Source organism: Geospiza fortis, unplaced genomic scaffold (assembly GCF_000277835.1).
Source record: "Geospiza fortis unplaced genomic scaffold, GeoFor_1.0 scaffold138, whole genome shotgun sequence".
In the NCBI taxonomy this organism is placed as follows: domain Eukaryota; kingdom Metazoa; phylum Chordata; class Aves; order Passeriformes; family Thraupidae; genus Geospiza; species Geospiza fortis.
In genome coordinates, this window is record NW_005054307.1 from 2,081,729 (window position 1) to 2,102,831 (window position 21,103).

At 34.5% G+C, this 21,103-nt stretch overlaps 1 protein-coding gene across 4 annotated transcripts in view; it reads left to right on the plus strand.

Annotated features, from left to right (window-relative positions):
- DGKB (diacylglycerol kinase beta) overlaps positions 1-21,103 on the plus strand; it is a 329,294-nt gene that overhangs the window by 190,740 nt on the left and 117,451 nt on the right. For all 4 annotated transcript variants that reach the window (XM_031066802.1, XM_031066804.1, XM_031066805.1 and 1 more), the window contains one exon: positions 1,630-1,694. In XM_031066802.1, coding sequence (XP_030922662.1) covers positions 1,630-1,694 — 65 coding nt within the window. The remainder of the gene's footprint in view (positions 1-1,629; positions 1,695-21,103) is intronic.

Below are 21,103 nucleotides of genomic sequence, written 5' to 3' on the forward strand. Positions count from 1 at the left end.
GTCAATCTATCTGAACAATTTTACCTTTGAATTTAATGGTATTAAAGTTCGATATTTATCTTTTCAAAGCACCCATAAGTTAGTAAACCAAACATTGAAGGTTGGACCAGTCACTTCTCTGGTGCGTGCCCTGCTCAAGATTCTAGTAAATACAAAACTTTTTAAAACACAAAATGTTGAAGCTATGGTTTATACTAGTGGGTACCTTTATATCTGCATTAAATGCTTGCTTATTTGTGAATTAGATTAACATTGATTTGTTTAAATAAAAATTATTTTGAACAAAAGTTTTAGTCATGTTTGGAATCGTTAGTAAATAATTTAAGTATTTAATTTTAGGGGCTTTTCCTCCAAATTCTAATTCCCATTGTTTGCAAATAATTTAAAATGTTGTTAGATGTAGGGTTATATTGAATTTAGTATTTCTCTCAAATTTTTAGTCTTTATAGTTCCATAATCTTTTAAGTTGGTAAATAATAGGTGGGGAAGTTAATATGTGGATGATAGTTGGTTATAGTGACAGTTTTATTTGTAGTTTTTCTCAAATGTTATTTGCATGGAAACTGGAATTCATTGAAATTTCTTACTAACTGGACTCTTATATTTATATTCATATGCATCCAGAATTTAAAGACATAACTACAAAGACATGATCCAAATGGATTTCTCTGTGTTTACTATCTGCTGCAAGACTCAAGAATTGGTAGATTTCATACTCTCACAATTCATTTAATACAAACATTGACAAATTAACGATTAATTCCCAGTTTGTAAAGTTTTAACAATTATTATGAGAAATAAAAATTACATTATCTGAATCGATGAAAAAATTCTCTTCATACCTACAAATGAGATAAAAAAATGCTTTGAAAACCAATCTGGTGCATCAGTTCCAAATATTCTATTTTCAAGAACTCCCACCAGCACAATGGATTGATCCTCTTCTAAATGTTATACACATATAAGTATTTCATATGGCTATTTCATTTCACATACATGTTATTTGATTATATTATTAGCATAATTTAGTTAATTTTAAAATGTTGATAAAAATATTTAATTTAAAATATATATTTTTATATTAAGCAGTATTTCCCCACATGATTTCACATCCTGACATACAGAAAATGGAGAGTCTTCTAGCAATTATTCCTATTTGCTACCCAGTTTTAGAGAAAGCTATTGAATTCCCTATGAAATATCAACTTGTATAGCATGTAAAGTAACTTTGGTGAATCTGTCACTCAATTTTAATAAAGAAATGGATTTCAAATAGTTTATTTGGAAGACAACTGTATCAGTGGTCTTACAGTAAACCTTTACCATATCTGGATATTATTTGCTGTATAAAATTTGTAGACACTTTCACTACCCGAAACTATAATGTCTGATTTTTAAAAAGAAGTAATGGAGACTGCAACAAGAATAATAAATTATTAAGTTCAGATACATCCCATTCTGGGAACAATGTACCTGTAAGCTTTCTAAGTGATAAGAGTATTGCTGTTGTTGAAAATGACAGTTCACAAAACACCTTACAAACGATGTGCATTGTGTACAGGTTGGGTCTTCTGTTTTGCAATTTTCCAAAGGATTTATATGCTTTTTTTTTTTTTTTTGTCCTGTTAGGATGCTTCAATTGCCCACAGATTCCATATCATGAGGGAAAAACATCCAGAGAAGTTCAACAGTAGGTAAGAATCTAAAAATATATGCATATAAAAATATTTTGTTCTTTGAGGGATTAAGTTTCACGCATCTTTTAAAATATTGATTCTTATGAAAGTGAGGAAATTGGTTCATTTTATGTTAAGCATATGCTTCCAGACTACTTGTAGTGTAACTTTTTGATATCTGGTATTTCAGCTGAAATGAATAGCATTATAAAGAAACTCTTCTCACAGGTGAAATGTTTGTCTTGTAAGGCTAGCATGGACAAGATGAAATGTTGTGTTTCTGAGGATCCCTGAGCTGACACTTTGCCATTAGGCACTGAAGAACACTTCTTAGACAGCTGCAGATGGTGATCCTTATGTTTCATTCCCACACTAGCACTGGTACATTGACAGGGGGCTCTTCCATGTATACTCTTAGTAAGGGCAAGTGAATGCCATTTTACACAGAACTGCTTTTATCACTAAACAACTTGCTTCTGTAAAAAAAAGTCAGGAATGAGACTTTGCATCTGTTTCTTGTGTTGCTCTCTGAATCTTTAGTGCTGTTGCAGAGCTTTTCTGGAGATTAAAAATGCATTACATTTACTGTAAATTCAATATTTGGTTTGTTGAGTAGATAACATTCATAATGCAATGTTTATGTTTATTTCTTCTTATTTAGGTAATTTAGCAAGTAAGTTGTGGTGGGTAAAAGCAACATTTCAGAAACTTTAATTAACATTTAAAGACACATGGGGAGAGAAAAGTAAGATACAATATTATTTGGAATAAACAGAGAATGTCTAGAAATAATTATTAACACAAATGTTTTGTCACTGTGAACCTAACCATAGAGTGTTTAGTTTTCCATGAGGGTGACCTGGAAAGTCTCCTGTAGATGCAAATCTTTGTAGACCTTAGGATGATAAAATATGCTGTTTGTTTTCTCATCTAAGAGCTGTACAGAATGATATTTAAATTGTTTGAACATTATCTTGCTTACTGTTTTTTTGTTAAAAGTATATATTTTATAGCTAATAGTGAGAATTTGGGTCTCTTTTTTGCAAATACTCAATTTGCTTAGCATCTGTACAATAACATACTGTGAACCCAAGTGTCTGTTTCTTTTTAAGTCACGTAGTAGTACATATTTGTTTTCTATAACCTCCTTTTCCTAGCTCTGGTGGTTCTCATTCTGAAAAAAATTACACTATGATAAGATCTGAACTCAAGCCTAATCTATGCATCCCAATGTACTGTATCCTCCCAGCAGGACTAGAGATATTGGACTTATAGCAAATGATGGTATTCTAGGCCCTGAAGATGAAGCTAGTTTATCAGTGGTCTTTCTGCATATTTTCAGCAGTTGGCAATTATAATTTATAAAAAGCTCAGCTAATAACATGAGTTTCAGATCAGATTTCATGTCACAATAAATCATATGCCATTAATAACATCTGCTAGCAGACTCACCTTGAAATTCATCTATATTTTAAGGAACCTGATATTTCTAACATTATCTTAAGGAAATTAGTTACAAAAATATATAGTCCCAGTCCCTACATACTTTAGTACTGAGATATTGAAAGGGCTTGAAAAAAGCAAAGATTCTCTAGATACATAAAAATTATTCAGAAAGGTTATGCCTTTCTAAAAAACAGTATGAAGACTTGAGCAAAGTATAATAGAAATTAATATTTTAAAATGTGTTTTCTTTTGTATAATGAGGGAAAAAAAAGGGGTTTTCTATGTTTGTTCAATAGAGATGATCGTTCGCAAATGCTTTTTTCATTACCACTTATTTGCGTGTCGAAATAAGTCGATAACATGTTGCAGCAGCATTTTCTGGAGGGTATGAAAAGAAACCCCTTTTTTAGTTGTCTGCTAAGCCTCGAATCTTAATTCACCAGAATGTAGAATTTTCTATGCAATCTAAATTATTTAGGCTCAGCAAGTCCAACTCAAGTCTGATTCATAGTGGACTCCATAGTTAACAGCACCTGTTCCTTTGAAAACCCACATTACTCATTTGAAAATCCTACACTGTCACATGGGCATATCTCTTGTGATTTTAAAAAAATAATTCTTTTTTGCTTTTATGTTAGTTTCCTCTTGCCTAATTTTCCAGCGTTTTAACTTTCACAGCTATCATTCAGAGCAGGTCCTTCCACTGAGGTTCTACTCTGAAAAACGAACATGCAAAAATTTTCCTTACTGAAGAGAAACTTTATATTGTGTGCAGAAGTCTTTTGAAATACACAGGTGTTGTATTTGCTTCAGTGAAGTAAGTTGGGTAAAGTTTGGAGTTAGGGAATCTTTCACATTTAATCCTATTAATGATCCTCAAATTCCCGAAGATATTCCTTGCCACTCTGATCCGAAGGTTTATGTGTAAATACGAGAACTAATAGGAAAACTCCTGACACATTCTACTTATGTAGAAGGAAAATCTTCTTCTACTTGTTTATCTTCTCAAAATGAAGATGGGAGAATATCCCCATACTTAGAAAGCCTTTTTTTTAATGACTACTAGCCAATATTGTGGCATTCTTTGGAGCTAGATCACTAGCTCTTGAGAACTGTCATATTTTGAAATTCTGCAGTGTTCACAGATTTTGGACACCAGCACTTAGTATTATTGACTTATTAAAAATAAAAAGTAATAAATTTATTTTCTAGATTTCTAAATTGTCTAGAGATAGTAAGACAAAAGTCTTTGGAAAATCTAAGTTTAAGTATGTATAAATATTCCTGCACTATAAATCCACATTATCAGTTGTTTCCTTTGTAATGAAGCACCTGGTTATTTGAGTTTCTTAAGAAATTTAGATCAAGTTCCTTTGTGAAAAGGATCTTCTGTTTTCAGAAGCTTAATTTTCAATGAAAAATTAGTTTATACATGCCTTAGTATCTTGAAAATGTTATACTTGTAAGTTGTTATATGGAATGGCTCCATATAGTTTTCCAAATAAGGCTCAGCATAAATGTCTACCAGTGATTTTTAAATACATATTACTTGTTCTTAAACCCAGGTCTGGAAGAAAAGAATTCTGGTGCTGGTCAAATAGTAAAGAATGGAAATGAGAACAGAGTAGTAGCATCCTGAGCTCTATCAAAATAATGGATCTTAATATGATATTTTAGTTATATATTTTGATCATTAGCACACTTTATCAGAAACCAGGACTGACATTGCATTAAGATTTATAAACCTTATAAAGCTGTTTATAGGGTTCATAAACCCCAAAATCTGTCACATTACCCACTCTACAGGTCTGAAGTGCTCACAACCTTGTGCTGGAGAAATCAGTTTCCTTCCCAGCATCTTCTGCTTAAGAGTAGGGTCAGATTTTCCAATGTAAGTGTGGAAGGGCTGAGTTAGTGCCAGTGGGGATAAAACTTGCAAAAGGCAGTATTTCAAGTGAAAGTATCATTAAACTAGGACATTCTGTTGAAATAATGATTCAGTTAGGCCAAAATGCCCTACAGGGAGATCTGTGTAAACATCATAGGCTCGATGCTGGGAATAACAGATGTATGAGTTATGTGACTGGAATATACACAAGGAAACAAAGAATACTTTCAACAAAAAAATAATTCAGCTTGATGTTAGCTTTTCTAAAATCATACTCAGTTCAATTAGGTGCACTAATTTGATGCTTTGGCATCCTGTAGCATAAAAGATATTTCTTAGTCTCAGTAAACTAAAGTAGGATTTGTAAATTATATTTACAGTCTTAAGTACATTGTCTTTGAAGTTTCCAAATATCAATTTCCATGAAGAAAACCTAAAGCAGGAAAGTTCCTAATAACTTCATTTATATCATATTCCTGACAATATACTTTTGAGATTCCCTTTCAACTTGTTTAATTATGCTTTTCTTTTGTGCTGATACCTATACATTTAATCTCCAGATTTATAAGTTTCTAAGTAATAGATAATACTGATTTACCTTGTGCAAGTGTTCTCCAGGAGAATAAGGAAAGGCCACAGTAAGAAAAGGTAGGAGAAATGGCAGATCATTGAATCTTTAGCATTATTCTGGGTGTCTTGACTTGGGTACTGCACTATACAATGTAGTTATAGCATCATATCTTTAGTTACATCAAAAAAAAAAAAAAGGAAAAAAAATCCTGTCATGCCTACACTGTTACTGTATTCAAAGGCTTTATTGTAAGGGATGTCTAGTCCTTCCTGGCAGCAAAAAAAAAACAGGACAGAATTATTCCACTTGAGTACTGGAATTGAAGTTCAAGTTTTATGACTGAAAGTGAAAAAAAGCAGTTTAAAGAAAGAGCAAAATCACTTATGATGGGGTAAATTAGGGTAAATTAAATTGTCTACTCTCAATTGTACTCAGCTTTGTTCTAAGCTGACTTACTTTAGCTTAGAATCAACCATTCAAAGTGTTTCATTTTGGATAGAACAAAACTGTTTTGATATTTTCATTTCCAGTTTTTCAGTTTGGGTGATGGAATCTCTTGGATTGAATAACAACTGCATCTTTTCAATGAATATACTAAGCATCAACACAAAATTCCTAACTTTAATTGCAGACATTTCAGCCTCTCCTTCAACCTCTCCCCCTTTCCTGGTTGTGACTGATACGAAAGTGTTTAGAAAGAAGTCCTTGGCCCCATGGAGAGAGCAGATTGCAGACATCTGTTACCTGACCCATTGAACCCATGGGTTCCTTTTCAAAAAAGGACAAGACTCCAGGGAGCAGTACCTCTGAACTCAGGCAGCATTACTGCAGTTGTAGTCATCAGAAGAAGCAAAGCAAGGTGAAAATATTTGCAATAGAGCACAAAGTATTTTCCCACAGGCAAGACATGTCTCATAGTTAGACAACATACTCCGCCTAGCTCTTGCTTATAATGCTTATAAGAGAGAAAGAAATAAAAAAACAACTGGCTTGTTCTTCTGTCAGACTTCGAACATGTAGTAGCCCACCTTTAGTAATAATACCAGAAACATGTAATGTGTGCTTGAGTTGGGACAAAGGAAGACAGTTGGAGCATAAAGCTGGTTTAGCCTATCTATGTCTGCTGTCTACAAAGCAAAATCACAGAAGTTTGCATCTGCAGAATCTGCACCTCTCTCTGATACAAGATTTCATGTTTTTATCATTTCTCTAGAAAGTTCTAATGGGCTAAGGCCCTCTGCTTGAGAGACTTCTTACTCTGTTAAACATTTTTCTATAGCAGCTGTCTGGGAGGCCGGTGGTGTTGGGGAACCTTAGGTTCAGACTTATAATGACTAGAGGCAGGGTGATGTATAAAATGTATGTTAAGCAGGAATCCCTATGTCCTAGGCATCCCCTGGGATTTCAAAGTACATCTCTGAAAGCAGTGTGCTGTATCAGACCATAAGCAGAGCAATGAATTAATTTTTGTATTCTCAGGGTCTGCAGCTATCAAATTCACTACTGCAGGACTAACCTGGGTTCAGGCTTTGTCGGGCACTTCCGTTTGAGGGGATTGCCATTCTGCACCTTTAAAAACAAATGTCTGGCATATATACTCTTACAAGATATGGGAATGTTGTCTTTTTTTTTCTTTAAAGAAAGTTATATATTTATGAAATAGGTAGTGATACCCAGCTTTTTAAAAAACAGTTTCTTTAGAAATTGTTAAGTGTATCGGGGTTAATGTTAAAGGGTTAAAATCATAGCATTTTTAGGAGACAGGACTGTTTATGGAGCAGAATCATACAGAGGGATTGGCCCAACATGCATTGTGGAAGTAACAAACTGTTGATTCACAAAATGTCTATACATATACTACAGTCCAAGGTCAATAAAATCTAATTTTCTTCAACTTGCATCAGGCTGGTTAAGAAATTTATTGCAGATGATGTTTCCTTACTGAGTGCAGGTCACTGAACCTTTTCTATGTATTGAAGTGCCTAGTGGATGTTTTACACATTCCTTAATTAATTAAAGCAATTGCCTTTTATTACAATGTCTTAAAGGCAAATGTAACTCTGTAGGAATTAATTCTTGATCTCTTCCACAGTATAGTCATGCCATTTGAAATAACAGTGAAAAACACAATGGTAGAAAAATATTTCTAACTTCCTTAAATTGTAAATTCAGATGTGAGAGGAGTCTATAGTAGATATGCAAAAACTGTAACAAAACTGCTAAGCTACTGCTTGCTGTTTGTTCCATGTTGATGAAGTATGGTCAAGTAATTCTATACCAATATATAAGGTTATTTTCCTTGTTTTTTCATGCTAACTAAAGTAGTTTGTAATAAAATTGGGTTTTATGAAATACTGCTGGTTTTGGTTTGTTTTTTGAGAGGGCTTATCATCAGAACTAATGAGCACTAACATGGATTTGCAGTTTCAAGCTTCATTTTGAATGAATTAATTTTCAAATCTCAGAAGTAAATGGCTAATCTTTACATAAGTTTGATGTGGCTGTAATTCATGTTTACAACAGATGCTGGGGTTTATAAACAGTTAAGCAGCAGCCCTTTCTAATATATGTCACAAACCCAACAACACCTTCTTTCAAAATCCAGTCAAGATTGCTAAGTGGCCACAATGCACTTACATATAATATGATTGACAATATCCAGTCCATTAAAAGCAATGAAATGAATTGTTAAGGGATAATTTTTACACTCCCTATTTATTAAACATAAACACATTACTCTTTAGTACAAAGAAATTAAAATTTAATCAGAAAAATGAAAACCTTTAGATTGAGCTGTGGGGGCTTTATGGTGCTTTTTTTAATCCTTAATTCTGGTAATTAAGCCCGTACTACAGTTCCCGTAGATAATGAGGAGAACCCAAATACTCCTTTAATTCACCACAGACTGACACAATATACATCATGTCCTTTTACTTCTCTTGTTCTTTAACTCACAAGAAACTGGGTCCTAGATTTGCTTCAGATCCTGAATCTTGTGACTAATATACTCCAGGTTTCAACTCTACACTCTGCAATTGCAAGTTGGTTTATATCATATTAGATAAACTTAGGTAATTGAAAAGAAAATTTTGAGTAATTTACCCAGTCCTTCTAACCCTATCTTAGTACTACTGTTCAAAATTCATTTTTAATTACCTTAAAAGTAATGCTTTAAAACAATATGTCAGTTCCTGATTAAGTAACCAAAGTTCTTATCTTCATTGATTGTATAACTGAAGTGATTTTAAGTACTTAATGTATCAAATAAAGAACCTCTGTCAACATCTCCATCACTTCAGATAACATTTTCCATTACCCTCTTTATCCCAGTTGAATGTAGTTTTCATGGCCCATGCCTGTGTGTTTTCATTTAAGTAATCTGACTGTTTTCTGATCTGATTCCAAGTGCCTTATTTTTATTGCGATAGGTTGCATAGCCCTTTCTAAGAAATGTGCAAAGCTAGAGGTATTTCCAGTTTATCATATGAAGTAAAATAGAATTTGTGTATCTTGGAAAATAAGATCAGTCAAGTAGATCTCTCTCAGTTAAAGTTCTTATTATCTTCTGATTTATATCTCTATTTTATTAACATAGGATATATTTTTTCAAAGAAAATATTTTGAAAATATTTGTTTTATATATCATAGATCAATTCATGTAATGCATTTCTATGAAAATTGAATGATAGATGCAACTGTACAATAGTGCCTTTGTTATAACTGCATTGTTGCTGTCATTACCTTCAGAATCATTTTGGAATTTGGTTTTACTTGTAAAATAATACCGACTACTGCTTCTTTTTATTTCTCCTGATAATGACTCAATTATATAATCAAAATTGAGAGGTATTTGTCTTAATATTGAAGACATCTTTAGCATTGATATAACCAAACTTATATTTTCTATTCTTTCATATTTGCATTTTCTTTGGTTTTTTTTTTTTTTTTTGGTTATGTAATGGGAGCCAAAATATTAATTTTTTTCAAGGTCTTTGTCTATGTATGTGTGTCTTTGTGAAACAAATTTTTAAATTCATTTTTAGAAAAAAGCACAAACCAAAAAACACCTGAGAAAATGTATTGGCTGATTTGGTGATTTAAAGGGAATGGCTGTTGTTTTTTCTGATTTTTGACACTAAATAAAGTAGTGACAAAAACGTCCTCATTCTAACCTGAGTAGGCAGCCAACCAGTAGAACATCCGTTCATCATCATTGGTCAACTAGCTTCATTCACATACTTCCTAATCATCCTAGTTTTATTCCCCCTTGCGGCTGCCCTGGAAAATAAACTACTCAAACTCTAATTAACTCTAATAGTTTATAAAAACATTGGTCTTGTAAACCAAAGATTGAAGACGAAACCCCTTCTTAGAGTTACCCCATTTTCTACTTCAGGAAGAAAGGATTCGAACCCTCCTCTCCAACTCCCAAAGCTGGCATTTTCAACTAAACTACTTCCTGACCCTCCCACTAAACAGCCCGAATCGCCCCCCGAGACAACCCCCACACAAGGAGGTGGGCGAATATACTTGCTATTGAAGCCAAGTATATCAAGAGATAAAAGTGGTTTTAAGTTCTGTTGTCTGTCTTTCCCTCGTGACACTTCATAGACTGCCTAAGAGAAGTTCTGATGTGTTTTGGGGAATACTATTTTGGTCATTTATGCCTTTGAAACAAAATAATATAATTTCTTCTGTTTTTGACATTCCTAGGACAGACTTACTCATTTTAGGATATTTCTGTGTGCTGTCAGGGCACTGAAGGAATTCCTGTCTGGCTTCTCTTACAATTCTATTGCTGAACGATTGGCAACTGTTGATCTACAGCTGCTTCTGAAGCAGAATATTAATGGATGGTCATTTTCTCTCTCACTGTTGACATTGACACGAAGATCCTACTCTCAACTCCTCCCTTTGTCACCCAGAGAAATTGTGGGAATTTAAAAATTTTTGCCAGATTGCTAAAAGAAATAGTTCATGCTCAATTAGCCCTCTATTTTCACTTCAGGAAATCCACATTGTATATACGTTACCTGTCTTGAGTGTTTTCTAATGTTTAGTTCTGGTTTGGGTGAAAGGGTCCAGATCAACAAGACACGTTGCAGATTGTTGGCTAAGGGATCACTATACCCCTGCCTCCTTCCAGTACTTTATGGAGTACTTTATGGAGTACTTTTAAAGGAGTACTTTATGGGGAAACTGCCAAGACAGGATACAAGATAAGCAAAGAAACGTGTGAGGAACAGTGTCATTTTGGTATTGTTTCTCAAAGTTTTAAAGATCAGGAGTTACAGAATTCTGAATTCATTACTGATCAGGGATTGTGAGAATGAGCTTGATGTTTCTGCTGTTTTTGCATGCCATGGCATAAAATGGACAACAATAGGAGAAGGAGAAAATCATTGGACGTAAAAACTGTTGTCTGGTAGTTACTAGGAATTTATTAAGATTGGAAAGTTTCTAGTTAAATCCAGTTTCAATCCCTGTAAGTCAGCTTAGTTATGGCAAAAATTAACACTGTTCCTTAGGTTTAGAAATTAATATTAATTTAAAAAATAATATTGAACTTTGGTTATTTTTTCCCCGATAAGCTAAAATTCAGGCCCTGAGTATCATTTAGATCCACATGACATAGGTAGATGTGGTAAAAGCTACCTAGGATTTTAATCTAATAGTAAGAGGAAGAAGTTGTTAGTTTTGCCTTTTTTTTTTTTTTTTTTTTTGGTTCAAATTAGACTTAGGGAGCAGCTGCAAGTAATATGGTTTCCTGATTCTTGAGGACCTTTCAGTTACACTGTTTTTAATAAAGAGTTGTCCATATGAGGGACAGCAAGGTCTGCTAACCTTTCTTGCAGCATGCTATTTCTGAGCCAATTATGAAGATGTCTAAAGGCATCGAATGCTCTTTGGAACAGTAACTTTGTGATTTGGGAGTATAATGGCCAGCTGGAGAACTTTCTCTGTGGTTAGCATATCTGTGCTCACAATATATAAAAAACAAGGGTAGAATTGATTTTTTCTTTTTTATGAGCTAAAATTCTTCTTGGATTTTTTTCTTATAGTTATGGTGATATATTAATAACTATAGTAACAGCAGAAGTAGCAGAAGCTTCCTAAGTGTTTTGGATTTTGATAGTAGAGCCCTGAAGGCTGTGTTAAGTTGTCAATCTAGGGTTTTTATCAAGAGTTTGTTGATGTTCAAAGAAAGAAAAAAGTGTTAATCAAAGAAATATGTTCTTCTTGCTGATACGGGCCAGCTGACTATTCACACTGAATGAAATCTTCAATATGTTTAGCTGCTTTAATTTCTTAGAGAATTGTAGTGTAAATCTTCACTGAAACTGATTTGGGAACACAAATTTTATTGCTAAGTTTTTCTGGGCTTTTCAAATGAAACCTGAGAGGACTGACCTAAGTATGGCTTATCCAAAAAAGCCTTGCAGCAGGAGAGCTGCACAGCAGCCAGGACACTGCAGCCATGGGGCCGTTTTTCCACTGGCATCATAGAGCAGTCAGCCAGGCAGAAGGAGTTGGGACTCAAGTGCCCCTTCTGACAAGGAATAATCAGATACACTCTCTTACTCAGAAAGTGTTTTAGTGACTAAACAACAAAACAGGAGCAGGACTACAATGAAAATTCGAAGTCCGTAGCTCTCAACTACAGCAGAAACACAGATAACAAGTAAACAGTTGGGAATTTAACTCTGTCATGAGATTGCCAGGTGAAGATGCAGTTTTGTATTATTTAAAGTCTGGTGAAATTCTGAGTTTTTACTATATTGCTCAAATTGCTAAAAATATTTATCCACTACTTTAGTCACATAAGCAAAATAAGTATCCTGGAACCTGGACACCTCTGCTGCAAAGGTGATGGTTTATATGTTGTACACCAGCATTTTCATGCCAGAATGAGGGATTCCTAAGTCCTTTATTAAATCTAGAATAGGATAGCAGCAGCAGGAGACAATAAGCCATGAACTGCCATGAAGAGCTGTGATGCTAGCTAGGTGAGTGGACGCTGGGAGCCACACAAAGCAGTGGACAGTAGTAAACAAAGATTCAGAAAGAAGAGATTTGCATGTGCTTGTATTGAGAGGGTATAAAAGCCCACGGGTCCTTTGTTGGGGGTCCCTCCTCGGGGGAACCAGCCTGAGTTGTCTCTCTGTTACTGCACTGTAAATAAATTGCATTATAGAATGAGACATCTGAGTCTCTGCTGTGGGAAACCTAGAGCTTAACTGGTGAGGAAACCTGGTCTGACCACGTGTGTGGGGCGTATGAAGAGAAGTAGGCACCTGTCAACTTACTGGATCTGCTCTCTGAAGGGGCTGTGGTCCCAGCAGTGGCAGTATCTGGTGTTGGGAATGTGACTGCCAGGGAGTCTCATGAATGGTCAGACTGGGTAGTTTGCTTGACAACCTACAATGTGCAATGACACTAAAATTGTAGAATGAGGGAATATAGGCATGGTGCAGAACAGTCTCTGTCAGAGAGACATATTAGACACAGAAAACACTGCCAAAGACAGAACTGCTTAGAGGTACAGAAAGAAGATGCCTGTCAGGGCTACTCTGAACCTTCACTAATTCTGACATTTTCTCAGACTGATTCATGGACAATCACAGTTGACCTGTGTAATGAACTTCTAAGCTGGATGGCACTGCAAGGTCTGCATGAAGCACAAGACTGTATGTTCTCCTGATGTTTAGGGTAGATTTAAACTACTAAAGAACAAGGCAATATCGCTATGGCTGTTTTGCTTGTGCTTCCAGAGCCATCTGAGTTGGCACTAGCTCTGCCATTCTGGAAGCATGCTCCATTACAAAATGGAGATGTGAGAAGTATTGGATAAAATGTATGCACTGGTTGAGTATACTGGATCATAAACTAGTGTTCCCTGGTTCCCTATTATACCAGCTTCTTAGTCCTTAAAAAATGTATTTTAGCTGTCTCTAGTGAAGAAAGTCTTTGAGATTAAATTTTAACTTAGAAATTTGTTCTTGCTATAAGGCACACTCATCTTTTCCTTCCTCTGGTGTCTTAGGACTTTTCTTGTTTCTCTTTCTGATCTGACTCCTTTTTTTTCCTTGCCTTTCTTGACTTAACTTTGTTCCTTCACCTTATAAAATGATCAAGGGTACAGATTTCAACAAAACTATACTCTTGGTTAAGAAGGATTTCCATTTTTATTATAAAGCTAAATTAAGAGCTACTTAATGCTCATGGTTTAGTGTTTTAATAAAAAGGGAAAGGGAGAAGCTGATAGAGCAAGAGGAGAGTGGTTTTCAGCCATGTCTCTTACTTGAAGTCTTAAATGCTGCTTTGTTTTGTGTATTAGTCTTTTCTGAGACCTGTATAGTATATTGTCTATCTTCTTTGTAACACTTCTGTTCTCTGTGAAGTAAGGTGTAAAGTTGCATGTGATGTACACTTCTACCAGAAAACTCTTTGACAATGTAAATTTAAGTAATAAAACCATAAGTATGGCCATTTAATGCTCTGACTAGTAGCACACTAAAACCTGTAGCTTGGAAAAGGATATATTCAGTTTCTGTGCCAAGATTTTGATGCACAGTGAGAAGTCTGTGAGAGCTTCTGGAGGTGCAATCCCTTTTGAAAGCATATAGAGAAGGAATTTTTTTAATGGAAGTCTGTTCAGAAGCATGAAGCAAAGTATCAATGCCACTGCAGACTAACTGCTATCCAGTTTTTCTAGAATTACTCACTTTTGTGGTTTTAGGGTTTTTTTGAAAGCACTCTGACATATCTAACTCTGAATATTATCTCCTTCTGTTGTCCAAGAATTTAGATTTGGTAATAAGCACAGACTTGTTGCCTGGCAATGTCAGACTGTATCACTGAAATCCTGATCTGAGTTTTTGTATTTTTCACCTTTTGTCCAAAGACATGCTTTTGATCTTCACAGTTGTAAGCTAAAAAATGCAGATAGACAGAGTTTACTATAAAAAAAATTACTTCAGATCTTGTTTCATTAACTAAGGTACTGTCTTGTACATTAAAATTAAGTAACCTCCAATATTTCAGACTGATTGTCTTATTTTACAGAGTAATGGTAATGTCCCATGTATAATATCACAGAATATGGAACAATTTTTATGGCGGGAAATAACTTACCCACAAGCCACAGGAGGTGTGCTTTTTTAACTGAATCAGATAATACTTAAGGAAAACCAGTATCTTTATAGTTCTTAAGTTTATGAAATTGTAGATTGCCCATGAGAGTAAAGTATCCTGCTTTCTGGAAGGAGGAAAAAGTATGTGACTAGTAAAGATTCCTGGGAGATAGTGATGAGCAGAAAGTAGTTTCCCTGATGTGAAAAAAATAAGAACCTTCCTTCATGACAGAAAGAGAACTTTGCCTCTCTTGCAGTTGCTGCTACTGAGAGCTACAGTGCTTGCTTGAAATAAGACAGTCCCAGCTATAACCCCCTGATTAAGACTCACCTTCTCCTTCTGTGCTGCTTAAGTACAAGTTGCCTTGTGCCAGGCAGCTTGGGGTTTTGCTTCTCTGTTTGTTAAATGGTGAATATTTATTTAAAGGAAGCAGAGCACCTGAACAGTATAGGCTCATCCGAGGGACTTGGATGATGATTGTGCTGTCCTGCTGCCAGGGTGACAACTCCAGCAGGTAACAATGAAAACTGTGGCTAGAATTGCAAAGGTAAGAGCAGTTGCTTGAGATGTTGCTATTAATTTATGCCTTCAATGCAAATATGGTATACAGAAACTGTGTCTCCTAAGTTGCAGGTGATGTACGTTTACTCACCAGAGACAATTAATAAAAGGTAGTTAAGTATGCTTTTATATGTAGCTTTAAGCTGATATTCCATCTGTTAGCTAACAACTCTTTCTAGATGAAAATTCCATTAAAATTGGCTTCATTATGTTTAGGGTCTTTTTTTGGTTTCACTGCATAATACAGCCTAATCAAAAATAGCTAAAAATAATCTAGTTTAGCTCTACATGGAAGTCACAATATGTATCCTGAGAGGGGAAAAACCCAAACGTAACAAGCTACACTATATTTTTTTACTGCAATGGCCAGTGAAATAAAGTCTTTATTTACTAGTGAGCCCAATAGAGTTTCTTCATACAGGGGAGACAATATGACCCTGTATTGGTTTACAAGATGAGTTCCTGTCTATATTTACAAGCTATGATGTTCTGCAACTACTTCACAGAAATTCTTTGAATATATGGAGGTCAAATTTCAGTCTTAGGTAGATTGATATTTTAAATAATGATGTATTAAGTATTTCTGTCAAGATTTCTACTTTTTTGGCATAGGTCAGTCTAAAGATTTATTCCAGGGGCATCTTTGGTAGCCCTTCAGATTGTTTGTCTTGGTTTTATCTTCTGGTTTGCAATATAGAATATTTATTTTCAGTTTTATAGAAAAAGAGTTAGACATAGAGAGATACTAGTTTTGTCCCACTGCTCATGATGAAGATCAAAAAGAGGAAAAATAAATTACATTATCTACTTTGGGTTTAATGTACACTTTCTACGTTGGAAACTAGTGAAAATAGTTTAAATGTTTGCTAAGATATAATAGCTCACCTTAACAAAAAATGCACATAGAATATATTTGTTTCTTACCATTTTAGAAACAGTTGCTACCCTCATTTGTACTTCATAATCCACCACAGTGAAGGCTTAATAGACCATTAAAGAAACGGTGGGAAGTTAATTTTAATATGTAATGGTGTGAGTGGTTTTATTTTTTTCCTTAATACAATGAAGCTTCTAACAATTTTATTTGCGAAGAAGATGATTATTTAATAAAGTGACAAACTGTCCCACTGATAGGATACATTAATTTTCTTCTAAAGCTGTTCCTTGTACTCCATAAGAAGGTGATAATTAGGTTTGCAGATTAGAATAACATAATCAGACCACTTGTGTGGATGCTTGTTAAAATATATTTTCCTCTTCATATAAGCCTCATAATAATTAAAAACTGTTTAAAAAGAGATCCATTCTTTTTTGGTATGGACTTTTTAAATGAGTCCTAATAATATATCAAGTTATTCTTAAGCTAATTCAACTTTTTAAAAGGTTAGTATTTGAAAAAGAGTATGGGAAGTGATTAACTGGTGAGTTTAAGTATTAGCATTAGGTTTTGCAGGAACACCTACAGTATAAAACAGCGCTCATTCATATCCTGATTTAATTTCTTCCACTGTCACTCCTGATTGTTCCATTTAATCTTTCTTAAGTCACATAAAATTATCTTGTATGTGTAAATTAACAATCATTTTCTAATTTCACTGCAAACTTTAAGCACTGTCAGGGAAAAAAAAATACACTGGCAGTGATTAATTCTCTATTTTAAGCAAAACTAAATGCAGTTGCTATTGAGGTAGAGTGCACACAGAGTGATTTTTTTGGTGATTCTAGACTCCAATAAAGGCAGCGGAGAAATAGCAATGAACGTGAAATGAGTGATTCACATCTAAACAATAAGGTCTTGTGTCTATCACATTGAATCAGTGTAATATTCACTGACCTTATGTTTTAAAACATTGAAGCCAATTTCCTTTGCTTGGCATTTGTGTAGTATTCAGTACTTCTTAAAACTAACTTCCTGGCCTAAGCCCAAGGTGGAAACTGCACAGCCTAAGATAATTTAAAGTGTCTTTAAGTGTTCTAATTCCTATACTTTTAATAAGATTAAGATTTTTTTCCTATAGTTCAATGAAGTCTTATTCTAGGGAAGAAGGGAAAGTGTATGTTTTGTTTTTGTTGGCAACAACCTTGAAATTAATCCTATGCTAAAGAACAAAAACTGTTTTCTTATTATTTCATCAGGGGGTGCAAACTTTCAAGGTCCAAGATGTTTCATTACAGCAGTCATGATCAGTGTGTTGATAAATGAGGGCTGATTTAAACACTAAAAACACAGCATGTTCTGGCTAGAAATCACTTCCATTTCAAACAACTGAATGTAGAAAAAAGTGTTACATTATTAAATATTACAATCATCTAATTTGTACATACATTTCAGTAAGCCTTACTTTGTGTGCACAGTTCCATATGTATATTTGATATACTGGCCTAATCAACTTCAGGTTGTTGTGGGGACATGTTTTATGGACAAGTAAAAAGTAATCAGGTTCTTTTTATTACCATTATGAAAGAAGTGAAAGAATATTTTTTGTAGTGCTAAATATACATACAGAAAAGGAAAAATATTCAGTCACTTAGAAAAAGAGATGCAATACTGACTGATTTAACAGCAGTAGATTAATATTGTAGACTCAATAATGAAGGTATTTATAAAATATATTTTTAATATTATTAAGCCTGTTTTTAATCGTTGTTGGATATTAACAAAATTTTCTTACCATGTAAAGTAAATTATATGACAATGATCAACCAGTACTCTTACCCAGAAGTTGATCAACATCAGCTCTATAAGCCTATAGACCAACAATTTACAAACAGCTGACCCTACTTCTCCCTTTCTAAATAGATGATTCCCAACAATCATCATGGTAAATAGCTACTTTGAATAACATTTTACATAACAATTCTAGATATTTTTCGTTGAAAAAGGCATGCTCATAAGGCATCCCAAAAAAAATAATTTTTAAAAAGTCATAGAACTATGTAAGTCTTCAGGGTAGCAGTTATTAGGTATAATTCCTTTGTTTTACAGAGTGGTAAAGGAAAAGGTAATGTAGGTGGGATGTTCCGAGCATGTTTTTTCCTTGGTTTCCAGAATCCATAGCCTGGTGAGGTGAATGGCAAACTTTTCTCTTAGTACTTTTGCCTTTTATAGGTAAGCAAACAGCCTAAAGACAGCAGGTTTACCATGTCAAATCCTCTCCAATGGATTCTTAACACAAGGCCACCTGTAAAATGCCATAACTGAAATGTTAATGAAGAAGTATGATGGTCTCTTATCAGTTTACAGGCTGAAAGCTTCTCTATATATGGCAAGTTTTTCACAGTTTGAAAAAGGACTATAGGTGCAAGTAAATGTAGAAATCCTGTTACAGCTCTGTGTACTGGCCTTCCTTACATAGGAAATATTGCCATGTTGAAAGTAGATGGTTTATAGAGTACCCAGCTTCAACTCTAAATTAAAAGAGGAAGTGCTTACAGATCCATGATGTCCTGCCTGATCTCTTGTTTTAATGTTGACTTAAGAGGCCTGGGTTTGTCTTTAATAATTTGTACTTTTACACCCTAAGAATAATTGGAAAATTAAGGAGGAGAATTTAAATTTCAATTATATCTACATCATTAGCTCTTTGTGTGTTTATAATTGCTCTCTCAGAGTCCGTGAATATATAAGAGCTCAGATGAAGCCTTCAAGGATAGTGAAACAGGCGTGTAAAGATACATAAAGGTTTTCCAGGGGGCCTAGGACCAAACTGATATCCCCTGGAATTCAGCCCAAGGCATTGACTGTCAAAGGATATGTCATCCTTTTTATGTATGCTAGAAACATTTGCATTAGCAAAAATTGGATGTAATTTGAAGAAAGATTTTTTGAAGCAGAAATATGTAGTGAGCTTTGTCCCTTTCCCCCTTTGCAAGAAAATTTCTAATCTGACTCATTATTGCAGTGTTTATTGATTACATTACTAACCCAAGTCTTCATATTGCCACAGGGGGCAAGCAGACTGGGCTTTCCTAAATGGAAAAATATTGAACATTAGAAAAATTATTGTGGGACATTAAATGCTAAATATGTCTTTGAAAGTTATAAAGGTTAGAAAGTTTAGCAGGTCATCACACTCTTTTTCTTATTACTCGGGTTTTTAAAGCATTCAAGTGTTAACCTTTTGAAAAGCAGAGGGGAGGAAAAAAGGAGAGGACAGATGATTGGGAGATACTTAATTATCTGTTTCTTTAAAGAAGGTGTAGTCAGGTCCAACCTCAGTCAGCTGCCAACACTTGCATAAAGCTGCTGGAGAGAGCTCCTGTGAATACCCAATTGCAAGGCTATAATTTGAGATAAAATAATGCATCTAACTATACTGTTATCAATAATTGATAGGCACTTACGAATATAATTCATTGAAATCTCACCTGTGGCCCAACCTCTGCCACTCTAGGAAAAAAGAGACATAGCATTTTTTTTCTGGTTTTATCCAAGTCATTGTGTTAGCTTTATAGGGGATTTAACCGGTAAATTGTACACAATAAACATATAGAAGAAGCCTGGCATGAAGTAGAGCCTTTTAATAACAGTGTCTGCAATTTTTTTTGTTTGCTTTTACCCCTCTTTAAAAATATATTTTAAAAAACACCACTTTGTTTGGTTCCCCACTAAGACTAAGCTTTTCTTTGAATGTCATCCATTTTCTAGAATTTTTAAAAATTGAAAAGCTTTGCCCTTTTGACCTGCTAATACATCTCAGTCACAGTTCACTGCGAAGCTGTGACAACACACGCAGTGATAACAAGGCAGGCTGTTACATCCTCATTTTTTTAATCTTGACTATATCAGCATTACTGTGACACAACTCATCAGGTTTGGAATAATGTAATTAATTTGTGAGATTCCACATAATTAAACTAGTCACCTGTGAATATATCCAAAGGGATCTTTCAATGCTGTTAATATGGGTATTTCAGTCCATTTTTGTGTATAACAGATTATTTAATCTGCATGTTATTGGATGAGTGCCTACAATAGTATTTCTAGTTTAAGCATGCCTCTTCTCTCTTTTGTAGAGGCTAACAAATGAGGAGATATACCAGTATTACCCCCTATACCACATTCTTCTCCTGCCTCAGTTCTGTAGCGTCTAGAGACCCAAAAAAGAGAGTAAGTGATGTTGTTCTCTTACACAGAGGCATTTTATGTATGAACAAGGCATAAGAAGAGATCTTTTCATGAGTGCTGGAAGCTCAGGGGGAACAAGATTGTGGATAGTGGGTTAGTTGGCTGCAGTCACTCATCATAAGTCTTTCAGAGTTGTTGTCACCCTAGGGCAGCTCGGTATGTTCAAAAGCCACTTCAATTTAACTGTTTATTCTATTTTCTCATAATTGAAAGTTATATAATCTAAAAATCTGAATTTTACTGGTGAAAAAACAGTTTGCCTTGATGTTTGCCTTGCCTTCCTAATTTGAAGAAGAAAAAAATTGCATTAAATGCATTTCCATTGTAACAAAGGAAGCCTTTATGTACTCACCTGCAAAAAAAGCCCTCCTGGAAAAAAATGCAACAAATATAGGCTTGGCCACTGATTTAAGTAAAAGGGTACAAAATCACCTGTGAGTAAAATCAAGTCAAGGGCTCTGCAAAGCACTGTTAAACTTTCTGTTGAACAGCCACTGCTTGATCAGCTGTTAACTAGACACTTGATCTCTTGCTATCTCTAGAATAAAGGAAAGGGTTCTGTCTCTATCACATTATGTTTGTTCAGATCTTGCTTTTAAGAATTTTCTGACAACCAGAAATCATTTCTTCTTATGTTTATTTCAATGAAAATACATTTTATATCCAATTTTAAAAATTATATTATGGTAAGAATATTT